The following is a 20,244-nucleotide window of genomic DNA, read 5'->3' as shown; positions in this document are numbered from 1 at the left end:
TTGATCCATAGATTCCAGGACCAGAAGACACCATTGTGACTTCCTGTCTAACACAGGTTCATGAACTACCCCATAATAATTCCTTGAGCAGATCTTTTAGAAAAACATATCCAATCTTGATTTAAAAATTGTCAGTGATGGAGAATCCACCATAACCCTAAGTAAGTTCTTTCAATTGTTAATTACTCTCACCATTAAAAATTTGCACCTTTATTTCCTGTCTGAATTTGCCAAGCTTCAACATCTAGCCATTGGATAGGGTTACCTTTCTCTGCTAGATTGAAGAGCCTATTGTTAAATATTTCTTCCCCCATGTAGATAATCAAGTCACCCCTTTCACCTTCTCTTTGTTAAAATTAATAGATTGTATGCCTTCAGTCTCCCACTGTTTTCTAATCCTTTAACCATTCTCATGACTGTTCTCTGAACCACCTCCATTTTATCAACATCCTTCTTGAATTGCGGACACCAAAATTGGATACAGTATTTTCGCAACAGTCACACCAGTGCCAAATCTAGAGGTAAAATAACATTTTTGCTCCCACTAGAGATTCCTCTGTTATGCACCCCAGGATTGCATTAGCTCTTGGCTGCAGCTCATGTTGTATGTCACTTATGGTTTGTATTAACTCTGATGTGTTTGAGGACAGAGTTTCTCTACTCTATTTTGGATATGAGATTTAATGCATTTTCCATACAAAAATATGTAGAATATTTTAGATATTACTGTATGGGTTTTCCATTGCACTCATCACCCCATATTTAGATGCCACACGAACATTAGTTAGTTTCTTTCCTAATGCTACAAAGCAGGGAAGTATTATTACCTCCATTTTACAAAGAGACACAGGGTATCAAGTGATCTGCCCAAAGTCACACACAGAATTGACTCCTGATCCCAGTCCAATGGCATAATCATAAAACCAACCTTCCTCTCATTTGGTTAAATAGCAAGGAATCGACTGTACTGCAGTAGACAATGGAAACCCTCCCTTCTGACTCCAGCCCACACTCTTAGTTCCTTTGGCACAGAACTCCCCTCATCCCAAGAAAATAAAGAATTACATCCAAGATTAGAGACAAATGAAACCAAAACAACCAGCATTCTTTCCGTGATCCAAACTCTGCCTGGGCATTAGACTCACCACATGCAGTCTCAGAGGTTATATCTACACTTTGAGCTGAAGGTGTGAGTTCCATCTCCAGGACACACACCCATGCTAGCTCTGATGAAGCGGTGGTCTCAAGTAGGTACCTATCCAAAATGGTAAGCACAGACTATGAGCAGCTAGCCTGTCCCACCGCTTGTGCCGTGAGGGCTCTGCTCTATTTTTAGTGCACGAGGTTGACCAAAGCTAGTGAGAATATGTTTCCTTGAGCTGGAATGTATACTTCCAGCTCAATGTGTAGTTGCACCTAGAGTCTGGTAGCCACAGCCACCTTGTCTGGATGATCCTCTCTTTCTATTTCTTCTGCTGAGTGTCTAATGACATTTCAGCATTGTAGGTGCCTCTGCTGGGTTTTGGTAGAGTAACACTGCCCTGCTGTGGCTCAGGAACATGGTACCAAGCACAGGGTAGACTGTTCAGAACCACGGCACAAACCCCACATTGGCTGTGACTTCTATTTAGATTTCACCAATTAATCAAATGTAAACCCTCAAGCACTATACCTGGAGTCACACACACTCCCCTTGGGTACTCCAATCTATTTTGCCACCCAGGTGATCCTACCTATGTGATAGATGGTCCCTTACATCAAGCACCACAGCAGTATTCAGGTTACTTCCTGTCCCAAAGGACCAGTCACTTACCCCAGGACAATTGCACTTGGGTCCTCACACCAAAGACAACTCCAGTAGTCAATCCTATAAATTACAACATTAATGCAGGTAAACATAAGTACTCAAATGAGTTACAATCTTAAATTTCAAAAGGAAATAGAAGCTTCTATAATCTGTAAGCACTAGCTGTCCTTTAGGGCTCACCCAAACTAAGCAGCTGGGGATCTCTTGTCAATGCTTAGAAAAACTTTGCCCACTGGAGTCCAAGCAGCAGAGAGAGCCCTAGTTCCTTTTGTTTGGGGTTTTTACCTCCCCCCCGCCTGCCATGTGCTCTGAGCTGCAAAGTCAGCTGATGGGATCTTCATGGGGGGCGGAGGGGGGAGAGGGAGGAGAGAAAGAGAGAGCAAAAATAGAAAATATCTTTTGTCCTCTTTCATGTTCCACAATAGTCAACCTGGTGTTGATAGACCTTGCCTGTTGGACAGGACGTAACACCTTCTGTTGGAAATCAGCATTTGACACTAGTTAATGGCTAGCCCCTACCTGGTGATTTACACAGTCACAGAGGCTTACAATACAACCCTCTAACATTACTTTACAAGATAGGATACAAATGTTATTAGATTAATGCAGGCAGCAACTTGCAAATATTCAATTAAGTCAAAACACTAAACACATTTTTATGATTCTAATACTACTATTTTAACAAAGCTAACACACAGGTGAGGCAGACTAAATCCAGGTATGTGTTTATTAGTGTTCAGCTTAGACATGGGGACTTTGACATGAGCTGGCACCTGGTCTGCCAGCACCCCAGGCAGCATGAAGAATTTGTGAGGAAGTCTCTCACAGCTTCTTGATCTATTTCTCTCATCCCAGCTTTCTACACAGAAGCACAAAGTAATCAGGCAGATGGTCTGACATAATCAGATTACACTACCCAACAGATGGGCTGAATGCTCAGTGCTGGGAGTGCAGAGCTGGAAAACTGTGCCAGCCACGACAGTATGCTCAGTGTTTATTTCTTTCACCATTTCTTACTGATCACACCAAGTATATGTGGCACACAATTCCAATCTGGGAGCCTAAAACATACAAGCAAAAAAAATTGTAATAAAACTATCTGAATGGTGAAATTGAATGAGAAAGCAGGAGTGCTCACTTGGCTATCATGCCCTTATTTTAAGCCTGAATGGGGTTTAATGCCTTTTCACAAAGGAGACACAAAGCATCCCAACACCTCCTCCTCAAACTTAACACACTTGTATAGTTACCGTGATGCTGGCAGGCCAGATGCCAGCTCTTGCCCAGGCCTCAGGCATTAGCTAAGAACTGACAAACTCATAGCTAGAGATCAGACCAGTTCACCTGTATGTTAGTTTTGCTCAAAACAGGTATTAATCTTATAAGAATGTATTTCGACTCTATGAAATGCTTGCAAATTGCTGCATGCATTAATCTCACTTGTAATGTCGGTATTCCATGCTATAAGAAAATAGGTACATTTTACTTTATATCTTTGAGAATGTTTGCTCTGAAATTGTGAACCCAGGTGTGTAAATCATTCCCCTCGTATCCCCACCATCCCACCCATACCGAAGGACTGTCAAAATCAGATGAGCTGGGACGCTAGCAGACTAGGTGCCAGCTCATGCTGAAGCTCCAGGTCAATTCACTTGTGTATTAGTATAGATCAAAGTAATAGGTAAATGTGTAAGAGTGTTTTTGGTGTTTAATCTTCATGAAAACAAGTGAGATGTTACTTGCATTGTCTTCATGCATCTGCATCCAATTATAAATGTAGTCACAAATACTTACATTGTATATACCCCACAACTAAATAATCCATCAAATGAGCAGTCAAATGAGAAAGAAGCCGTGTGAAATGCAAATGAAGAACTTCAACAGAAAAGTGCTAATTTTAAAGCAAGTGGTCATTGTGTGTGATGATCAGAGGTTAAAGACTCAAAATGCATTCATCACTTTTGGTCAACAAAGGAAAAGCCCACATGGGTAGTGACACTGTCAGCTTGTCTTCTGGGAGAAGAAGCTATAAGTATGGATTCAGGGAAAGATCCTTTATCTTTGGACTGTTCGGATTCTAACAGGGCAGAACAACTGAACAAGAATATGGAGATCCCCAGAGTTATTCTGGGTAGCCCTGAGAGGCTTTTGGGAAACTGGCAGATTACTACATCTCTGATACTATTTGGAATTATAGACTGTTACTCACCTGTACATATATTTTACCTGCTTTAGCGCCTCAATAACTCTAATTTCCTCTTCTTAGCTAATGAACCTTTAGTTAGTTTACTATAGAATTGGCTGCCAGCACTGCCTTTGCTGTAAGATCTGGAGTACCAATTGATCTGGGGTATGTGACTGGTCTCTTGGGACTGGGAGCAACCTGATGTGGTGGTTTTTGGTGTAAGTGACCTTTTGTTACAAAGTCCAGTTTGTCCAGATGGTAAGATAGACTGGAGACTCCAAGGGGACTGTCTGCGAATCCATAGTAAGACTATTCTAGTGATCCAGGAGTTCACATTTGTTACTGGTTTGGTGAAATCTAATTATCAACCACATCACCAACCTGGAGTGTCTGTCCTGTTTTCTGACAGTCTGCCCAGAGGCGGGCATTCATGGTCGTGAGTAACTCCAGACAGTGTGATGGTTTCTTTCCTTCTCCATTATCTATCCAGGCAACAGAAAATGCAGTGGATGAGCTTGGGGGTGGGGAGAGCTGGTGAACTCAGAGGAAATCCCAAAGACTAAACAATATAGTGGGCAAACGTGAAGAAGCAGGGCACTGATGGCTGGCGAGTCCAGAGTCACAAGGACTAACAAGCCCAGAGAATCTATTTAGTATTTTTATCAGTGACCTGGAAGAAAACCTAAGATAACTGGTTTGCAGAAGACCCAAAGCTTGGGGGAGTGGTAAATAATGAAGAGGACAAGTCACCGATACAGAGCAATCTGGATCACTTAGTAAGCTGGGTGCAAGCAAACAATATGTATTTTAATATGGCCAAATGTAAAGGTAGATATTTAAGAACAAAGAATGGGGACTATCCTGAGACGCAGTGAAAAAGGTGTGTGTGTGTGGGGGGGGCATAACAACAAAGCATCGCTGTCAGCAGTAAGCATTATCTAAGCCAGTCCATGTAAGAAAAAGAACTGGCAAAACACCACCCAAGCCAAGGCCATGGCATAAGTGTTACCTCATTCAAACTTATTCACTATCCGTAAGTATAAACTATTAAAGTAACAAAGCCCTTATTACAATTTAGCAATTCATCTTTATATTTCAGTATCATAATTCAGTATACATATTGTGGCAGAGCTCTGACCTTGCCCTCATGGGTCCTGTACTTCTAGGCGGTTTATGCTAGCTTCAGTGGCTCACTGTGACCCTCCATGTAGCCCTTCTCTCTAGGGCCAGCGTTACAGTCTACTGAGCCCTTTTCATCATAGGCCAGCAAGGAGGTTGGTGAGAGAACTCCCACAGTCTCTGTTGTCCCTGGGAGCTTATTTCAAACAGTTTATCCTTCTGTCCTGACAGGGGCCTGACTTCCCTACCCAGGATATGTTCCTGTAGTGGTGGGTTGGGGGGAACCTGGGCCCGCCCTCTACTCTGGGTTCCGGCCCAGGACCCTAATGGTAGCAGCTGTTGACAGCCAACCTTTCACTGCTGGAGTTGCTACATTTCCCTGGGCCACTTCCCCACAGCTCTTTTGCTTCTCCCTTCTTCACCCTTACCTTAGGGCTCCCTTACTGATGGTTTGAGGGTGTCTTCATTAACCAGCCCTTCAGCTGCACTTCCTCTCCTCTGGCTCCCTGGCTCTCCTCTGCCTGATTGGAGTGAGCCCTTTTTATAGTATCAGTGGGGCCTTAATTAGAGTCAGGTGGTCACATTAGCTTAATGGCCTCACCTGACTCTTTGCAGGTTAATTAGAGTCAGGTGTTCTCAGTAGCCTGGAGCAGCCCCTGCTCTGTCAGTCAGGGAACAGAAAACTGTTAATCCAGTGGCCAGTATATCTGCCTTCTGCTATTCTGCTGTATCCAGCTGGCCTGGGTCTATCGCAATATGTTATTCTAACCTGCCCCAGTGAATCATAACCTTGAGATGATGGAGCAGCTTGAGTGTTCTCATGATCCCAAGAGCGATGCTGTCAGGAGTCTTGCACTTCTTGTAGGGTCACCCAAGGAAGCAAGGTCAAAGGTGAGGTTCCAGATGAACAGCAATCCACCCCATCCCACCCCAAGTCCTCAACAGCAGTGGTTGCTCTCAGCAGCTGTGGAGGTGGACGAAGGCTGCAGCAAGATGGCACTCTCCAATCTTCTTGGTTCCCTTGCCATTGGATTAAGAGTTTCATCCTCTCAAGCACCATATGGGCATTCGCATCTCCACATTAAGAGAACCCATGCACATATGTCCAAGTCCAGCACCCAGGTGGCAGCTGTTAGATGGTTGTTTTTGCATTTGGACAGAGGGAAGAGTGCAACTCAGCAGCTGTGACAGAACTGCCCTTTTTAGGACCTGATCTGCTCACCCCACATGGGGAGGAGGCTGGAAAAGGTGCCCTGGACATAGTCTTCCTCACCTCCCCCCAACTACATAACTGCATTCAGAGGGATTGCCTTACTGCAATTGGTACTCATCCACCAGCTTCTTAGAATGGACTTTTCTAAATGCAACTTTGCCTAGAAATTTGGAAAGAACATATTAAAGGCAAAAATGGTCAGGGCAGAGAAAGTACCATGGTATTCACTCCATTTTTAATCCTTACCAGTGTTTTCTCATTGGTTTTCCCAACCTTTGGCCTTTTATACCTACCAAAGACATTGGTACCGGTAGGTTTTGCTGCGCTTATGTTTTTTGCCAGCAGGGCACCAGAACAAGGGGAAGCAGGGGGCCATGGGCCTCCCACTTTTTACTAGCCATAAGGCCAAGCGACATGGGATAGGCAGTGGAGAGGAGGGGATGGGGTCATGGCGGGAAGAGGTGACACAGGAGCAGGGCCTCGGGGAAAGAGGCAGCATGAAGGCAGGGACTTGGGACAGAGCCATTGTTCAGGCTCCTGTGACCCCCCCTTATTTTAGGGTGCTTCTGCTGCTCCTGTTTGGCAGTCATACCAGGAGAACATCAATGATCCTTCCATTGTCAGTGCTGGCAAGTGAAGGGTCACTTACACCATGTTTTCTCTTCAACTGAGGTAGTTCATGCAGCAGTTCCTTCTTGAAGTTGGTTCATGAGAAATTGCCACAGTTAAAGTCTTGATACCAGTATATACAGAACATTATTAGGAATCCAAAATTAATTTATCCCATTGAAAGATAGTCTTACCTGCTAGCTTCTCAATTCAGACTCATGTCTCTTAACATTTTAGTGCACTTTTTAAGCACTACTGCCTCTGCATCGCCAATGTCATCTTCAAGATATGATGTTCACACTATATTTCTCATTAATTCCACTGCACTAGGAAATTAAGCTAGTGTGATGGCTGGTAACAGTGCATTTTGCTCTCATGGATCCATGCAGTAGAAAGACCTGACAGTCAATCGATGCTTGAATCAAGTTGCCAACACAGCATTGAGTCAGTGCAAGTCTCTCTGGAGTTGTCTGATACTGTGCCACTAATGTAGGCATGGTGAACACCCCCACCATTCTGCAATGGTGCTTCAGAAAAGGTATAAAGGGTGTTTATTTTCAAATCCATCCGTCCAAGAATGATAGTTTTCCAGTGTTTCTGCTTCATACTGGGGCTGATTGGAGAACAGCCATCCTTTCCAAAGAAATGTGCATCTTCAGATGGAAAAAAGTGACATAAGCACCACTCAGATGTTGGAGATATTGCGAGGAATGGGAATTTGAATTGTGGCCTTTGAGCCGAGACTCCATCTCACTCAGCCCATCCCTGAGGGGCCCTGCAAATGAAAACCAAGAAGATACCACGTTGCAGGACAGCAAGCCATTCTCCCTCTCTCACCCATCACCACAGTGAACTCCAGTTTGTGCTATGTAGTGGGACAAGGCAATTGCACAGCTGTCCAACTCAAACACACACGGTGGGCACTAATGGCACAATTCTAGTGCCCTTCCAACTCTTTCTCTGAACAGTCAGTGCCTGCTGCTTCTGCCATTCACATTCTTAGGAGAGCGTGAGCCCTGGAGCTACTCTGACCTCACTAACTAAATCTTTGTCTCAGAACAGCTCAGCACTTACCCTTGAGGCATATCAAGCCCTTTTATCTGTCCATTTTCACATCCAGTCCCTGGCACTTCCCAAACATCAATGCTTTATTCCCAGAAGCACCCAGGTATGGTGGGGATTATTATTTACAGCTGGAGAACTCAGACACAGGGATTAAATGACTTGCCTAGGATCACACAGAGTCATTAGCAGAGCTCAGCTGAGACTTGAGCCCAGAACTCCTGTGTCCCAAGCCAAAGCCTTCACACAAAGGCCACCCCCCCTTCACTGCCACATCTGCTTTCCCTCAAGCGTTTTCTCTGCCCCATTTAAATTGTATGAGACAGTGCTATATATTCCTGCCCTCATCGCTGTGCTTTTGTCAACTGTGGGCTGTGTCAGAGGTAACTAAAAGCAGCCTCTTGTTGTTTCTCTTCTGTGTTGCAGGTGTCCTGTGGCTATCGGTCGTGTCTGAAGTGTTGTACATCACGCTGTTAGTTGTTGGGTTCAGCCTCATGTGCCTAGAGCTCTTCCATTCGAGTAATGTGATAGATGGGCTCAAGCTAAATGCCTTTGCTGCTGTCTTCACTGTCCTGTCAGGTAAGGGACCTTTCCACTCCTCAGTCTGCCTGGGACATTGAACAAAGTGAGATTCTGAAACTTTGAAAGGTTGAAAACATAGGGCTGCCAGACTCCTCTCAGCCATGTGCAGCTCGCCTGGTTTCTTTAGAGCTTTGGGAAAGGTCAGCACGGTAGCCCCCTAGAACTGAAAATACCTGGAACTAAATCCAAAGTGATGGCACACTTGTTAATCTTCCTACACCACCAACACTGCCCTGATTATGTCATCTATAAACCTCCTCTCTCAGCATCACCCTCCTGGTCACCAGATAGGAAAATGAGAAGGTGCGTTTTTGAAAATCCCTTTTTAATCTTCATGTTAAAGAACAGAGGAGGGCTAGAGGGTGCAGGAAAAAGGAAAGGGGTCTAGCTGATGCATTAGGAGAATTAAGAATGAGAAGCATTCTAGGAGCCACAGAGGGTGAAGAAAACTTGGTATTACTGAAGGAGGACAGCTCAGGAACAACTCCATGGACATAAATGAGGAAGTTCACACCTCTCAGATCTATTGTCTCAGGCTGGCTGCAGATTCCAGCAAACTAAACTGTGTTAGGCTTTGTCTACGCTGCAGCTGGGAGTGTGGATCCCAACTCAGGTAGATTGATGCACACCAGCTCTCTTTGTGCTAGCATGCTAAAATTAATAGTGTGGACATTGCAGCACAAGCTGCGGCATGGGCTAGCCACCTGAGCTTGGGAGTCAGCCAGGATTGCACTTGGGCAGCAAAGTCATGCCAATTCCTATGCTGCAATGGCCACACTGCTATTTTTAGTGTGCCAGCTTGAGCAGAGCTAGCATGAGTCTGTCTGCCCAGGCTAAGAGGCATGCTCCCAATTGCGGTGTAGATAGACCCAACTATGCATTCTAGAGTAAAAGTGAGGGTCTGATGACAGCATGTAAATGCTTCAGCTGGGGTCCCTGGTATATGCCTAATGTGCTTTGCTTCCCTGCCAGCTCTCTGACTCTTGAACTTGCTGGAGCCCTAAACTGTGACTCTTGCACTAGGACAGAAATTGACCAAGTATCTCAGAAGGGTGAGGATGGCCACACACCCTTGAAACATCTGGCATCTGACCCTTTGAGTGATTCCCTCTCACACAGCCAGTACATGTGGGGCCATGCAAATGAAAACCAAGAGGATAAAGAGTGCAGAACAGCAAGCCGTCCTCTCTCTCTCACCAATGGCCACAATGAACTCAGCAGCACTCCAGTTTGTGCTAGACAATAGACTCACTGTGAAGGGGGAGAATTACAACATTAACTTCCTTGTTGCTACTGTGATTGCAAAGAGAAAATTCCATCTTCTGGAATCCACCCTTTAGCAAATCTGGCAGTACACATATTTCTTTTCCCCCAGTGGTAAAGATGCCTGCGCTGTCATTTCCAATCTTCCATGCTATGTGTCTTTGGAACCCTCTTATTAATATGCCCCAAGAGCAGGAAGTAGCCACTTGCTCCCACCCATAAGAGCTAGTAAAATATAATCCACAGCTTGTTTACCATCAATCCTCATTGACCAACTGTTCTGCAGCCACAACCCTTCTCCTTGTCTCTGTCTCCTCCCCAAATTCTCTGTCTCCTGCTCTCCCCACACCACTATAACAAAAAAATGGTGAGACTGGCTGCTGACAACTCTCCTGTGTCCACAGCAAGCATCCCCATAAAACAAAAGCATGCTATATTATAACAGAGACAACTTGTAGCAAGCAACATGAGTTTTTAAACTCTTATTGCTCAGATGTTCCAAAAGTTCACACTAGAAACATCAGGGGTGGGGTGTTCACCAGAGGCATTGGCTTTGGCACATTCCCACAAACTACCCAGGCAACCATAAGGTGGCTGCATAGAAACCCTTGCACAATTTTTTTTTTTGTTGTAGGGTTACCATATTTGAACATCCACAAAAAAAAAAAAAAAAAAAACATGCCACAGGGGGGAAATAGGGAGAGGAAGGGGAGTGTTGGCCCTGCGCACAGTCCACCTCCACTCCTCCCACGCTCTGCTCCCACTCTGCCCCGTGTCCTGCCCCCTCCCTGCTCAGCACTGCCACCGCACCCCTCCTCACTCCTTGGCCTGCTGCTTACTCGCTGTGTCCCTCCTCAGGCCCCATCCACCACTTGCCTCCTCCACCTGCCACTCACCTCCTCACTCTCCTGCCAGAAACCCCCATGACCGCCCTGAGAACCCTCGCCTGCTGATGGCTTGCTGCTTCTTGCCTCCTCACCCCTGCCCACCCACCTGTTACTGGCTTCATCGCCACTCGCCTTTTCATCCCCCGCTGCCCGCCGCTGGACTTTTCACCCCCCTCACCTACTCACCCCTCACCTATTCAGCCCCCTCTGCTCACCGCTTGCCTCTTCACTCCACCCCGCTCGCCTATTCACCCCTCCTGCCGCAGGTCCCTCTGGTTCCTAGGATCAGGGGCAGCCGAGGGGTCTCCACATGCTGCACCTGCCACAAGCACAAGCTCTGTGGCTCCCATTGGCCAGGAAAAGCACCAATGGGAGCTCCTGGGGCCAGGCTTGTAGGCACCGACAGCGCACAGAGAGCAATCTACCCCCACCCCCAATCTAACCGGACCCAACCCTAAGAGCCAGAGGGACCTGCCAGGGGGGTTAGGTGGGGAGTCCCAGAGGTGCTTACCTGGGGCAGCTCCCGGGAAGCATCCGGCAGGTCCGTCTGGCTTAGGGGGAGAGGGTTCTCTGCCCGCTGCTGGTGCCTGCAGGCCCCACTCCTGCAGCTCTAACTGGACAGGAGGGAGCCGGTGCAGCATGTGGAGACCCCCTCTGCCTCTGTGCCTAGAGGCCACCCACACTGCAGGCTCCGGACAAGCGGACAAGCGCCGGGAGCTGCCCCAGGACGTGCTGTCAGCCCCGGGACTTTGGGTTACCATATGTCCATATTTTTCCAGACATTTTTAGATATTTAAAAAATTCCTCCTGGACGGCGATTTAAGAACTAAGAGGCTGGACATGTCTAGGCAAATATGGACATATGGTACCCTGCTTTATTGGTGCATGCACAGTACAATCCTTCCAGGCAGCACATCTGCACAAACAAAGAAGGTAACATATTCTTAAAGACCGTTCACAATTTGGGTCTCCCCTGAAAAACCTTAGTGGGTGCCATGCACTACTTTGGGTTAAAATTGACCGACAGACTATTTTGTCCTGCATCATAGCCATAGTTTGAGCTGCAGCTTTGTGCAAAACACACTGATCTAGAAACTTTTTGAAAACTGCTATTTTTTCAGGGCTTATATCTCCAGAACCCTTGGCTCAAATGACCCTAAATGTGGGTCACAAACCCTACTCCACACTACCCCAAAGGCATAGCAAATTTCAACACAATCCATGCAAACGTGTGGATTTTAGAAATATAGTCCTTTAAACAGGAAGGATAGAGGGACAATGGAGGGAAAGAGCTCTTCTACACAACCATCTGCAGGAGAGGAGGCTTTGAAAGGTATGAAGTGGCCCATTTGTCTCAGTGTAGTGTTCTCAGCTGAATGAGAATACCCAGTGAAGATGAATATAGCCTTGAACAGTAGCTCTGAGATGTGTGACCTGCACCAGTCATATCAGTGGGTATTCCCATCCTCCTCCTTGAGGCTTTAGAGCTGTGATATGCATGACATATACCCATTCTGTTTCCCACCCAAAGGGGCAGGACTTTCCCAGAGCATGGGAAAGGTCCTCCCAGACCCCACCCCAGATAAAGGGACTGGGATCCAATCCCTGTATGTGGGCATTGGCCCCTCAGATCCTTACACACAGAGGTCAGCGAGAGGGGCTCAGATACTGCCAAAAACAAATCCCCCTCAGATTTGTGGGGGACAGAGAAAGGCTCAGGTCCTCCATAGAGGGGGGGAAGGGTCCCTCAGCTCTGGGCACAGACAGAAGGAGGGGACAATGTAGGGCTAGTAGGTGCCCTTGCCTCTATTCTTCCCCAGTTGTCCTGCCACTCACCCCTTCTGTATACCACAAGCCTTAGAATCATAGAATATTAGGGTTGGAAGGGACTTCAGGAGGTCATCTAGTCCAACCCCAGCTCAAAGCAGGACCAATCGCCAGACAGATTTTTACCCCAGTTCCCTAAATGGCCCCCTCAAGGATTGAATTCATAACCCTGGGTTTAACAGCCCAATGCTCAAACCACTGAGCTATCCCTCCTTTTCCTCACTAGAACCCCTAGTCTGCACTGACAGAGCTGGGAGTGTGTGTGGGGGGGAGGGGACACGTTGGGAAGCACTGGAAGTGCTGGGAGTTCAGGGGGTTTGGGAAGCACTGGCAGAGCTGGGAAGGACTGGAAGAGCTGTGGAGTGCAGGGGGGTTAGGAAGCACTGGCAGAGCTATGGGGTGCAGGGCGGTTGGGGGACACTGACAGAGTTGGAGTACAGGGAACGTACTAGCAGAGCTGTGGAGTGCAAAGGATTTGGGGGTGCACTGGCAGAGCTGGGGGTTGGGGTACACCGGTAGAACTGGGGCATTTATAGGGGTGGGAATGCACTGACCCAGCTATTGAGTGCCAGGCCTCTTTCCCCTTAGTTCCCAACCTCTCTCACCTCCCCTACTATCCATTGACATTTATCCCCCTTCCCCACACTGCATCCCCAAACCCCTCTTCTCCCCACTCCTCCACCGCTAATAAGCCTGTCCTCTCAGGACATTCACATATCTAATTTCTACCCCCACCCCCACATGCTTTAAGAACATAGCATAAGAATGTCCATACTGGGTCAGACCAATGGACCATCTAGCCCAGTGGCCTGTCTTCTGACAGTGGCCAATGTCCAATGCTTCAGAGCGAATGAACAAAGCAGGACAATTATAGATTGATCCATCCCCTGTCATCCAGTCCCAGCCTCTGGCAGACAGAGCCTAAGGACACCAGAGCATGAGGCAGCGTTCCTGACCATCTTGGCTACTAACCTTTAATGGACTTATCTTCATTTTTTTTTAACCCGGTTGTATTTTTGGCCTTCACAACATCCCCTGGCAATGAGTTCCACTGGGCAACTTTGTATTGTGTGAAGAAGTACTTCCTTTTATTTTAAACCTGCTGCCTATTCATTTCATTGGATGGCGCCTGGTTCTGGTGTTACGTGAAGAGACAAATAACACTTTTTATGCACTTTCTCTACACCAGTCATGATTTTATAGACCTCTATCATATCCCCCCTGTTCATTGCTTTTCCAAGATGAACAGCTCCAATCTTTTAAATCTCTCCTCATTCAGAAGCTGTTCCATACCCTTAATCATTTTTGTTGCTCTTCTCTGTACTTTTTCCAATTCTAAGATATCTTATTTGAGATAGGGCGACCAGAACTGCACACTGTATTCAAGGTGTGGACATAGCATGGATTTCTACAGTGGCATTGTGATATTTACAACACTATTACCCATCCCTTTCCTAATGGTTCCTACCCTTCTGTTTGCTTTTTTGTCTGCCGCTGCACATTGAGTGGATGTTTTCACTGAACTATCTGCAACGTCTCCAAGATCTTTTTTGAGTGGTAACAAAATAATGGGATCCAAATTAGCTGTCATTTGGGATTGTGTTTTCCAACGTGCATTACTTTGCATTTATCAACCTTGAATTTCATCTCCCATTTTGTTGCCCAGTCATCCAGTTGTGAGATTCCTTTGTAGCTCTTCACAGTCAGCTTTGTATTTAACTATTTTGAGTAATTTTGTATCATCTGCAAACTTTGCCACTTCACGGTTTACCTCTTTTCCCAGTTCATTTTTGAATACATTGAACAGCACTGGTTCCAGGACTGATCCTTGCCCACTTCCCCCCATTTACTTCTCTCCTCTGTGAAAACTGTCCTTTTATTCCTACCCTTTATTTTCTGTCTTTTAACCAGTTACAGATCCATGAGCAGACCTTCCTTCTTATCCCATGACTGCTTACTTTGCTTAAGAGCCTTTAGTAAGGGACCTCAAAGGCTTTCTGGAAGTCCAAGTACATTATATCCAATAGATCACCCTTGTCCTTTGAGCCCCTGGCACTGCTGCTGCCAGACCCCCCGGTGAGGGGTTTTGGGAGGAAGTTTTTGCTTTATTATGCCTCATTCAGGTTCTGGGGTGGCTAAGGAGGTGGTATGTGCTACTGAGCTTCCTGTGTTCATCAGTAATCTCCCTGGAATCCAGAGAGATTACTTATGAACCCAAGAAGTTGAGTAGCAAGTACTGCTGCCCAGTCGCCCCAGAACCTGCATGGGGCATATCAAAAGCTTCTTCAGAGGAGAGTGAGAGGCTTTTCCTCACAATGTCTTGGGGTCTGGGGAGGGGAGGGATGGGGGGTGCGGCATGGCTGTGACTGGCCTGGGACACCTCTGGGCAGGTGGATGGGTGCTGGGGGCTTTGGCTGGCCTAGGACTAGGACTGTCACCTGTCTAATCACACAAACCCGAACAGTCTTGCCCTGCTCCTCCCTGCCCATTCCCTGAGGCAACATCCCTGTCCTGCCCTTTCTCCAAGGCCCTGCCCCTCTGCTCACTCCATCCCCTCTCCCTTTGTCACACAGTGTCTCTCTCTCTCTCTCTCTCACACACACACACACAGAGTCACACTTTCACCGGGCTGGGGCAGTGGGTTGGGGTGTGGGCTCTAGGCTTGGGCCAAGTAGTTCAGAGTATGGGGAGGGCTCTGGGCTGAACGTCAGACAGAGGGTTGCAGTGCAAGAGGGGGTTCATGGTATGGACTTTGAGAGAGAGTTTGGGTGTGGGAGGGGGCTCAGGGATCAGGAAGGGGCTTGGAGTGCAGGAAGTGAGGGGTGTGGGCTCCAACTGGGCAGCGCTTACCTTAGGTGGCTCCCAGAAATGACTGGCATGTCTGGCTCCTAGGCTCAAGGGTAGCCAAGTGGCTCTGTGCACTGCCCTTGCCTTCAGATACCACCCCCACAGCTCCCATTGGCTGTGGTTCCTGGCCAATGGGAGCTGTGGAGTCAGTGCTTGGGGCAGGAACAGCGCACAGAGACCCCCTGGCTGCCCCTGTGCTTAGGAGCTGCAGGGACATACCGGCTGCTTCCAGGAGTCATGTGGAGCCAGGGCAGTTAGGGAGCCTGCCTTAACCCTGCTGTGCTGCCAACTGGACTTTTAGCCACCAGGAGATTGACTCTGGGAAACTCCCAGCCAACCCTGGGACTCCTCTGGCTGAGGGGGGGTGCAAGCACTCAGGGCTCCAGCCAGCCTGGGGCTCCTCCAACTTAGGGCGCACCGTTTGGTATTCCTCCAGGCAGGGCGGGGGAGAGGGACTCATGGCTCTAGCTGTGGGGGAGGGGGTCTTGGGGCTCTGGCAGAAAGGGTGTGGGTGGAAGGGGTGGAGCTGGGCGCTAGTCTCCCCTAAGTGCGGGGGGTTCCACCTACTGCACGTGTGGGTGATTATTCTGTTCTTTACTATAGTTTCAATTTTCCTGTTACTGAAGTTAAGTTTCCTGGACTGTAATTGCCAGGATTGCCTCTGAAGCCTTTTTTTTTTTTAAAAATCTCCCCATTACCTATCCTCCTGTCATCTGGTACAGAGACCGTTATAAGCAATAGGTTGCATATCACAGTCAGTAGTTCTGCAATTTAATATTTGAGTTCCTTCAGAACTCTTGGGTAAATACCATCTGGCTTGGATGATGTATTACCATTTAATTTATGTATTTGTTCCAAAACCTCTTCTACTGACACCTCAATCTGGGACAGGTCCTTAGATTAGTCACCCAAAAAGAATGGCTCAGGTGTGGAAATCTCCCTCACAGTCTCTGTAGTGAAGACTGATGCAAAGAATTCATTTAGCTTCTCTGCAATGGCTTTGTCTTTTTAGTGCTCCTTAGCACCTTGATCATCCTCCAGCGGCTCATTTTGAAGCAGGAAGCCTGCCAAACAATCAACATACTTTAATATTTTTGCTGTTATTTTTTGTGCCTTTTTCTAGTTGCTCTTCAAATTCTTTGACCTGCCTAATTATACTTTTACAGTTGACTTACCAGTGGTAATGCTTCATTATATTTTCCTGAGTTGGAAGTCAAATCCTATTATCAAAAGATGCCTTTTTGCCTCTAACCTCTTTTACTCTGTTTTGCCATGGTGGCATTTTTTGGTCCTCTTACTATTTTTTTTTTTTAGTTGGGGTATACATTTAATTTGAGTCTCAGTTCCAGTGGTTTTAAAATAGTTTCCATGCAGGTTGCAGGCATTTCACTCTTGTCACTTTGATTACCTGCCCCGCAAAACAAACAGCCACCCATGACTCACAAATTGTAGCCAATCTCCAGTCACTCCTTTTGTCCTAGGTGGGAGTTTGTGATTAATTTATCAATAGTTATGGTAACTGAAAGATGGGTTCAAATGCATCAAGGGTGAGCGCAGATTCATCAAACTCACTGAGGTGTTTGATTCATCCAACAGTTAGTGTCTCTCAGCTTAGCAGTTCAAGGCAACAGAAGGAAACTGGCTTTGGGGGGGATCCCTGGGCATCAAATGACATCAAACCGGGACCCCTAACACTACCATGCAGCCCAGGAGGCACACCAAATTTCAAAGCAATCTGATTAACCATTTGGATTTTAGAGCATTTACAAGAACCAAGCTTTAAAGCACATAAAATAGTGGGAATGGAAATCCTTTAATTTTTCTGTATTGGCCCATTCACTGTGTAAAAAAAGGTACAATTTGTTAAATATTGTTATCAATTTGGGTCCCTCAAGGATTGAGTGAGAAAAATGGGTCTCTGGGTGAAACTCAGATTGAGTCCATTTCTACCCACATCTCATCAATAGTTTGATCTTGAGCTTTGGGCTGCCCCCCAGTCAAGGCATACACAGTGCTGAACTCATATACTGTCAATCTGCAAGTATAGTTCAGTTGACTGTTCGAATGGTGCCATAAAAGAGTATACATTCAACCCAAGTCTGGGTGCAGCCCCAGGGACAGAACCCATAATCTAAAGACACCCCATTGTCTTGGAGAAAGTATTGATGATGGAATGGCCTTTGCTTGTACTATGGTGGGCAGGTCACTTCACCATTGACTATACCCTTGAATCCAGACCTGAGCCAGATCCAGGAAATAACCATGTCCAGCCCCATTAAGGGGTGTGTGTCATAAATAGATAGGTAAGGTAAGGGTTAAGTTTCTTTTACCTGGAAAGGGTAACCAAACACCTGACCAGAGGACCAATCAGAGAACTGGATTGTTTAAAGTCAGGGGCGGGAATTTGTATACTCGGGGTCTTTTTTGTTTTCTCGGCTGTGAGTAAACAAGGTTTCCTCCTAACTCCTTCTTATTTCAAATATTATACCAAAAGTCTGTGAGTACAAAGGAACCCCAAAGCAATTCGGCTATGAGGAGCTTTGGGTTGTACGAATAGATGTGGATGGCTGTGTCTTTTGTTGTTTTCTCGGCTGTGAGTTAACAAGCTTCCTCCTAACTGCATCTTATCTCCAAGTGTCTCCTACACATCTGTGAGTACAAAGGAACCCCAAGCAATTCGGCTATGAGGAGCTTTGGGTTGTATTTACATGTATGTGGATTGGTTGGACTGGTTTAATCGGGCTATCTTTTAAATCAGACTGTTTCTTCATATTTTCTTATAAGCAAGAGCCTGTATTGAGTTTCTTAATGCAAGATTATTGTTTTATATTTTCTTTCTTGGACGTAATCATTAAATCAGGTTCCCCAAACTGATCCCTTCTTCTGCCAACATGCAGCTTAACAGCTGTGGATCACTGCCATTGCCACTTGTAAGTCTTGTTCTGTCTCTGCATCCCTTCCACATCTAAGATGAGCTGCACCCAACTTGCACTTGTGGATTCTGGAGCCTCTAGTAATTCAATGTACCCTGGGTTTGCTAAGGCTACCCAGCTTCCAATACAAAGAAAGCTTGCCCCAGACTTAGTGAAACTGATTGATGGGAGCATGCTCTCCTCAAGTCCCGACACTCACTAAGCTGTGCCCCTTTGGGTCAAAATACAAGACCACCAAGAAACCCTGCAATTTAACTTTATTAACTCACCTCACTTCCCCATCACACTTGGCATCCCCTGCCTCTTGGTCCATGATCCAAATATCTCCTGGAAGATGCAAAAGGTATGGTTTGAGTCAGGCTACTACCAGCAATGGCGTCTTGCAGAGTCAGGCAGCAAGGGATAAGAAACAGCATGGAGAAGACCACCACCTTCTGTGTCCAGCAAATTCAATGAGTAACTGCTCACTAATCCCTGCAAAATATTAAGATTTTGCCTACATATTTGATTTTAAAAAATGCTGATGTCCTATCCCTGCATAGGTCTTATGATTGATTGCTCCATTGATCTTCAGCCGGGGGCCAAAATTCCATTGGACGGTTTTATACCTTGTTGGAGCCAGAACGCCAAGCCCTATGGGAATACCTCAATGAGGACCTAGCAAAAAAACTTTAACCATCCATCTACATCTATCACAGGGGCTCCAGTTCTGTTTGTCAAAAAGAATACAGCTCTGCGCATCTTTGTGTAGGCTGTTGAGCCATGAACAACATTACTCTCAAGAATGAATGCCCTTTACCTTTGAACAATGAACTATCGGAGAGGGTGAGCTCTGCTAAAATATTCACCAAGCTTGATCTGTGTGGTGTTTACAGTCTAGTCTGTATCCTAGATGCCAGTGAGTGGGAGACAGTATTTCACAACCAGTATGATCATTCTGAATACCTTGTTGAGTCCTTCAGTCTTTCCAATGATCCAGCCACATTATAGCACTTTGTGAATGATGTCTTTAGAAATGTTCTGAAGCAGTTTGTAGTGATCTACTTAGATGACATCCTCATCTTCTCAGAAATCCCAAACCCTTCATGGCCAGTGTGTGTGCTTGGTACTTGAGTGTCTTCAAGCAAATGACCTGTACAAAAAAAATGAGACATTTTATACCGTGTGTAACTTTATGCAATTTGGAACTGTCTCTGTTAAGGGTTTTCACATATATATAAATTTCATGTTATGATCACAGTCAGTCTGAAATACTGCACATGGTACACTGCATTTGCATCCTTTTACTAATGAATTCCTTCCTACCCCAAAAGCAGTCCTCTACTTCCTAGTCAGTCCTCACACTACCTATCATACTTCATTTGCTTTTGAGCTGTTGATGCTCACCTACAGTGACCCCACAATTCCAGTCTCCACTGCCCACTTGCTAAATTTTCAAACACCTTCATGCTTTCTCCCATGCTTGGGAGATTCTCCTTATGAACGTACACAAAGTTATTTCATTATCCATCTTCAGATCCCTCCTCAAAATTCTCCTTTGCTGTGCTGCCTCCAAAAACCTTGACAATGGTTGGGCTGATGGTGTGCGGAGACTACTGCCTACTATGCTGACTAACACTGTCTCATTGCTTACTTGTGCTCCTCCATCTGTCTGTAGACATCTGTTGTCTGGTCTTATACTTACATTCCAAGTCCCTCGGGGCAAGGACTGTCTTTTGTGCTCCGTGATTTACAGCATCTAGCACAATAGAGTCTGGGTCCATGACTAGGAATCCTAGGTCAGCGGCTTTCAATCTTTCCAGACTACTGTACCCCTTTCAGGAGTCTGATTTGTCTTGTGTACCCCCAAGTTTCACATCACTTAAACTACTTGCTTACAAAATCAGACATAAAATACAAAAGTTATAGCA

General features: G+C 46.1%; 1 protein-coding gene across 5 annotated transcripts in view; it reads left to right on the top strand.

Moving 5' to 3' along the window:
• Positions 1 to 20,244, top strand: part of GSG1L (GSG1 like) — a 127,897-nt gene that overhangs the window by 49,061 nt on the left and 58,592 nt on the right. For 4 of the 5 annotated variants that reach the window (XM_032794672.1, XM_032794671.2, XM_032794675.1 and 1 more), the window contains exon 3: positions 8,422 to 8,574. The exons of the other annotated variant lie outside the window; for it this stretch is intronic. In XM_032794672.1, coding sequence (XP_032650563.1) covers positions 8,422 to 8,574 — 153 coding nt within the window. The remainder of the gene's footprint in view (positions 1 to 8,421; positions 8,575 to 20,244) is intronic. 5 annotated transcript variants of the gene reach the window in all.

Source organism: Chelonoidis abingdonii, chromosome 9 (genome assembly GCF_003597395.2).
Source record: "Chelonoidis abingdonii isolate Lonesome George chromosome 9, CheloAbing_2.0, whole genome shotgun sequence".
Taxonomy (NCBI): Eukaryota; Metazoa; Chordata; order Testudines; family Testudinidae; genus Chelonoidis; species Chelonoidis abingdonii.
Note: the sequence above shows the minus strand (reverse complement) of the source record. Positions and strands in the feature narration are given on the sequence as shown.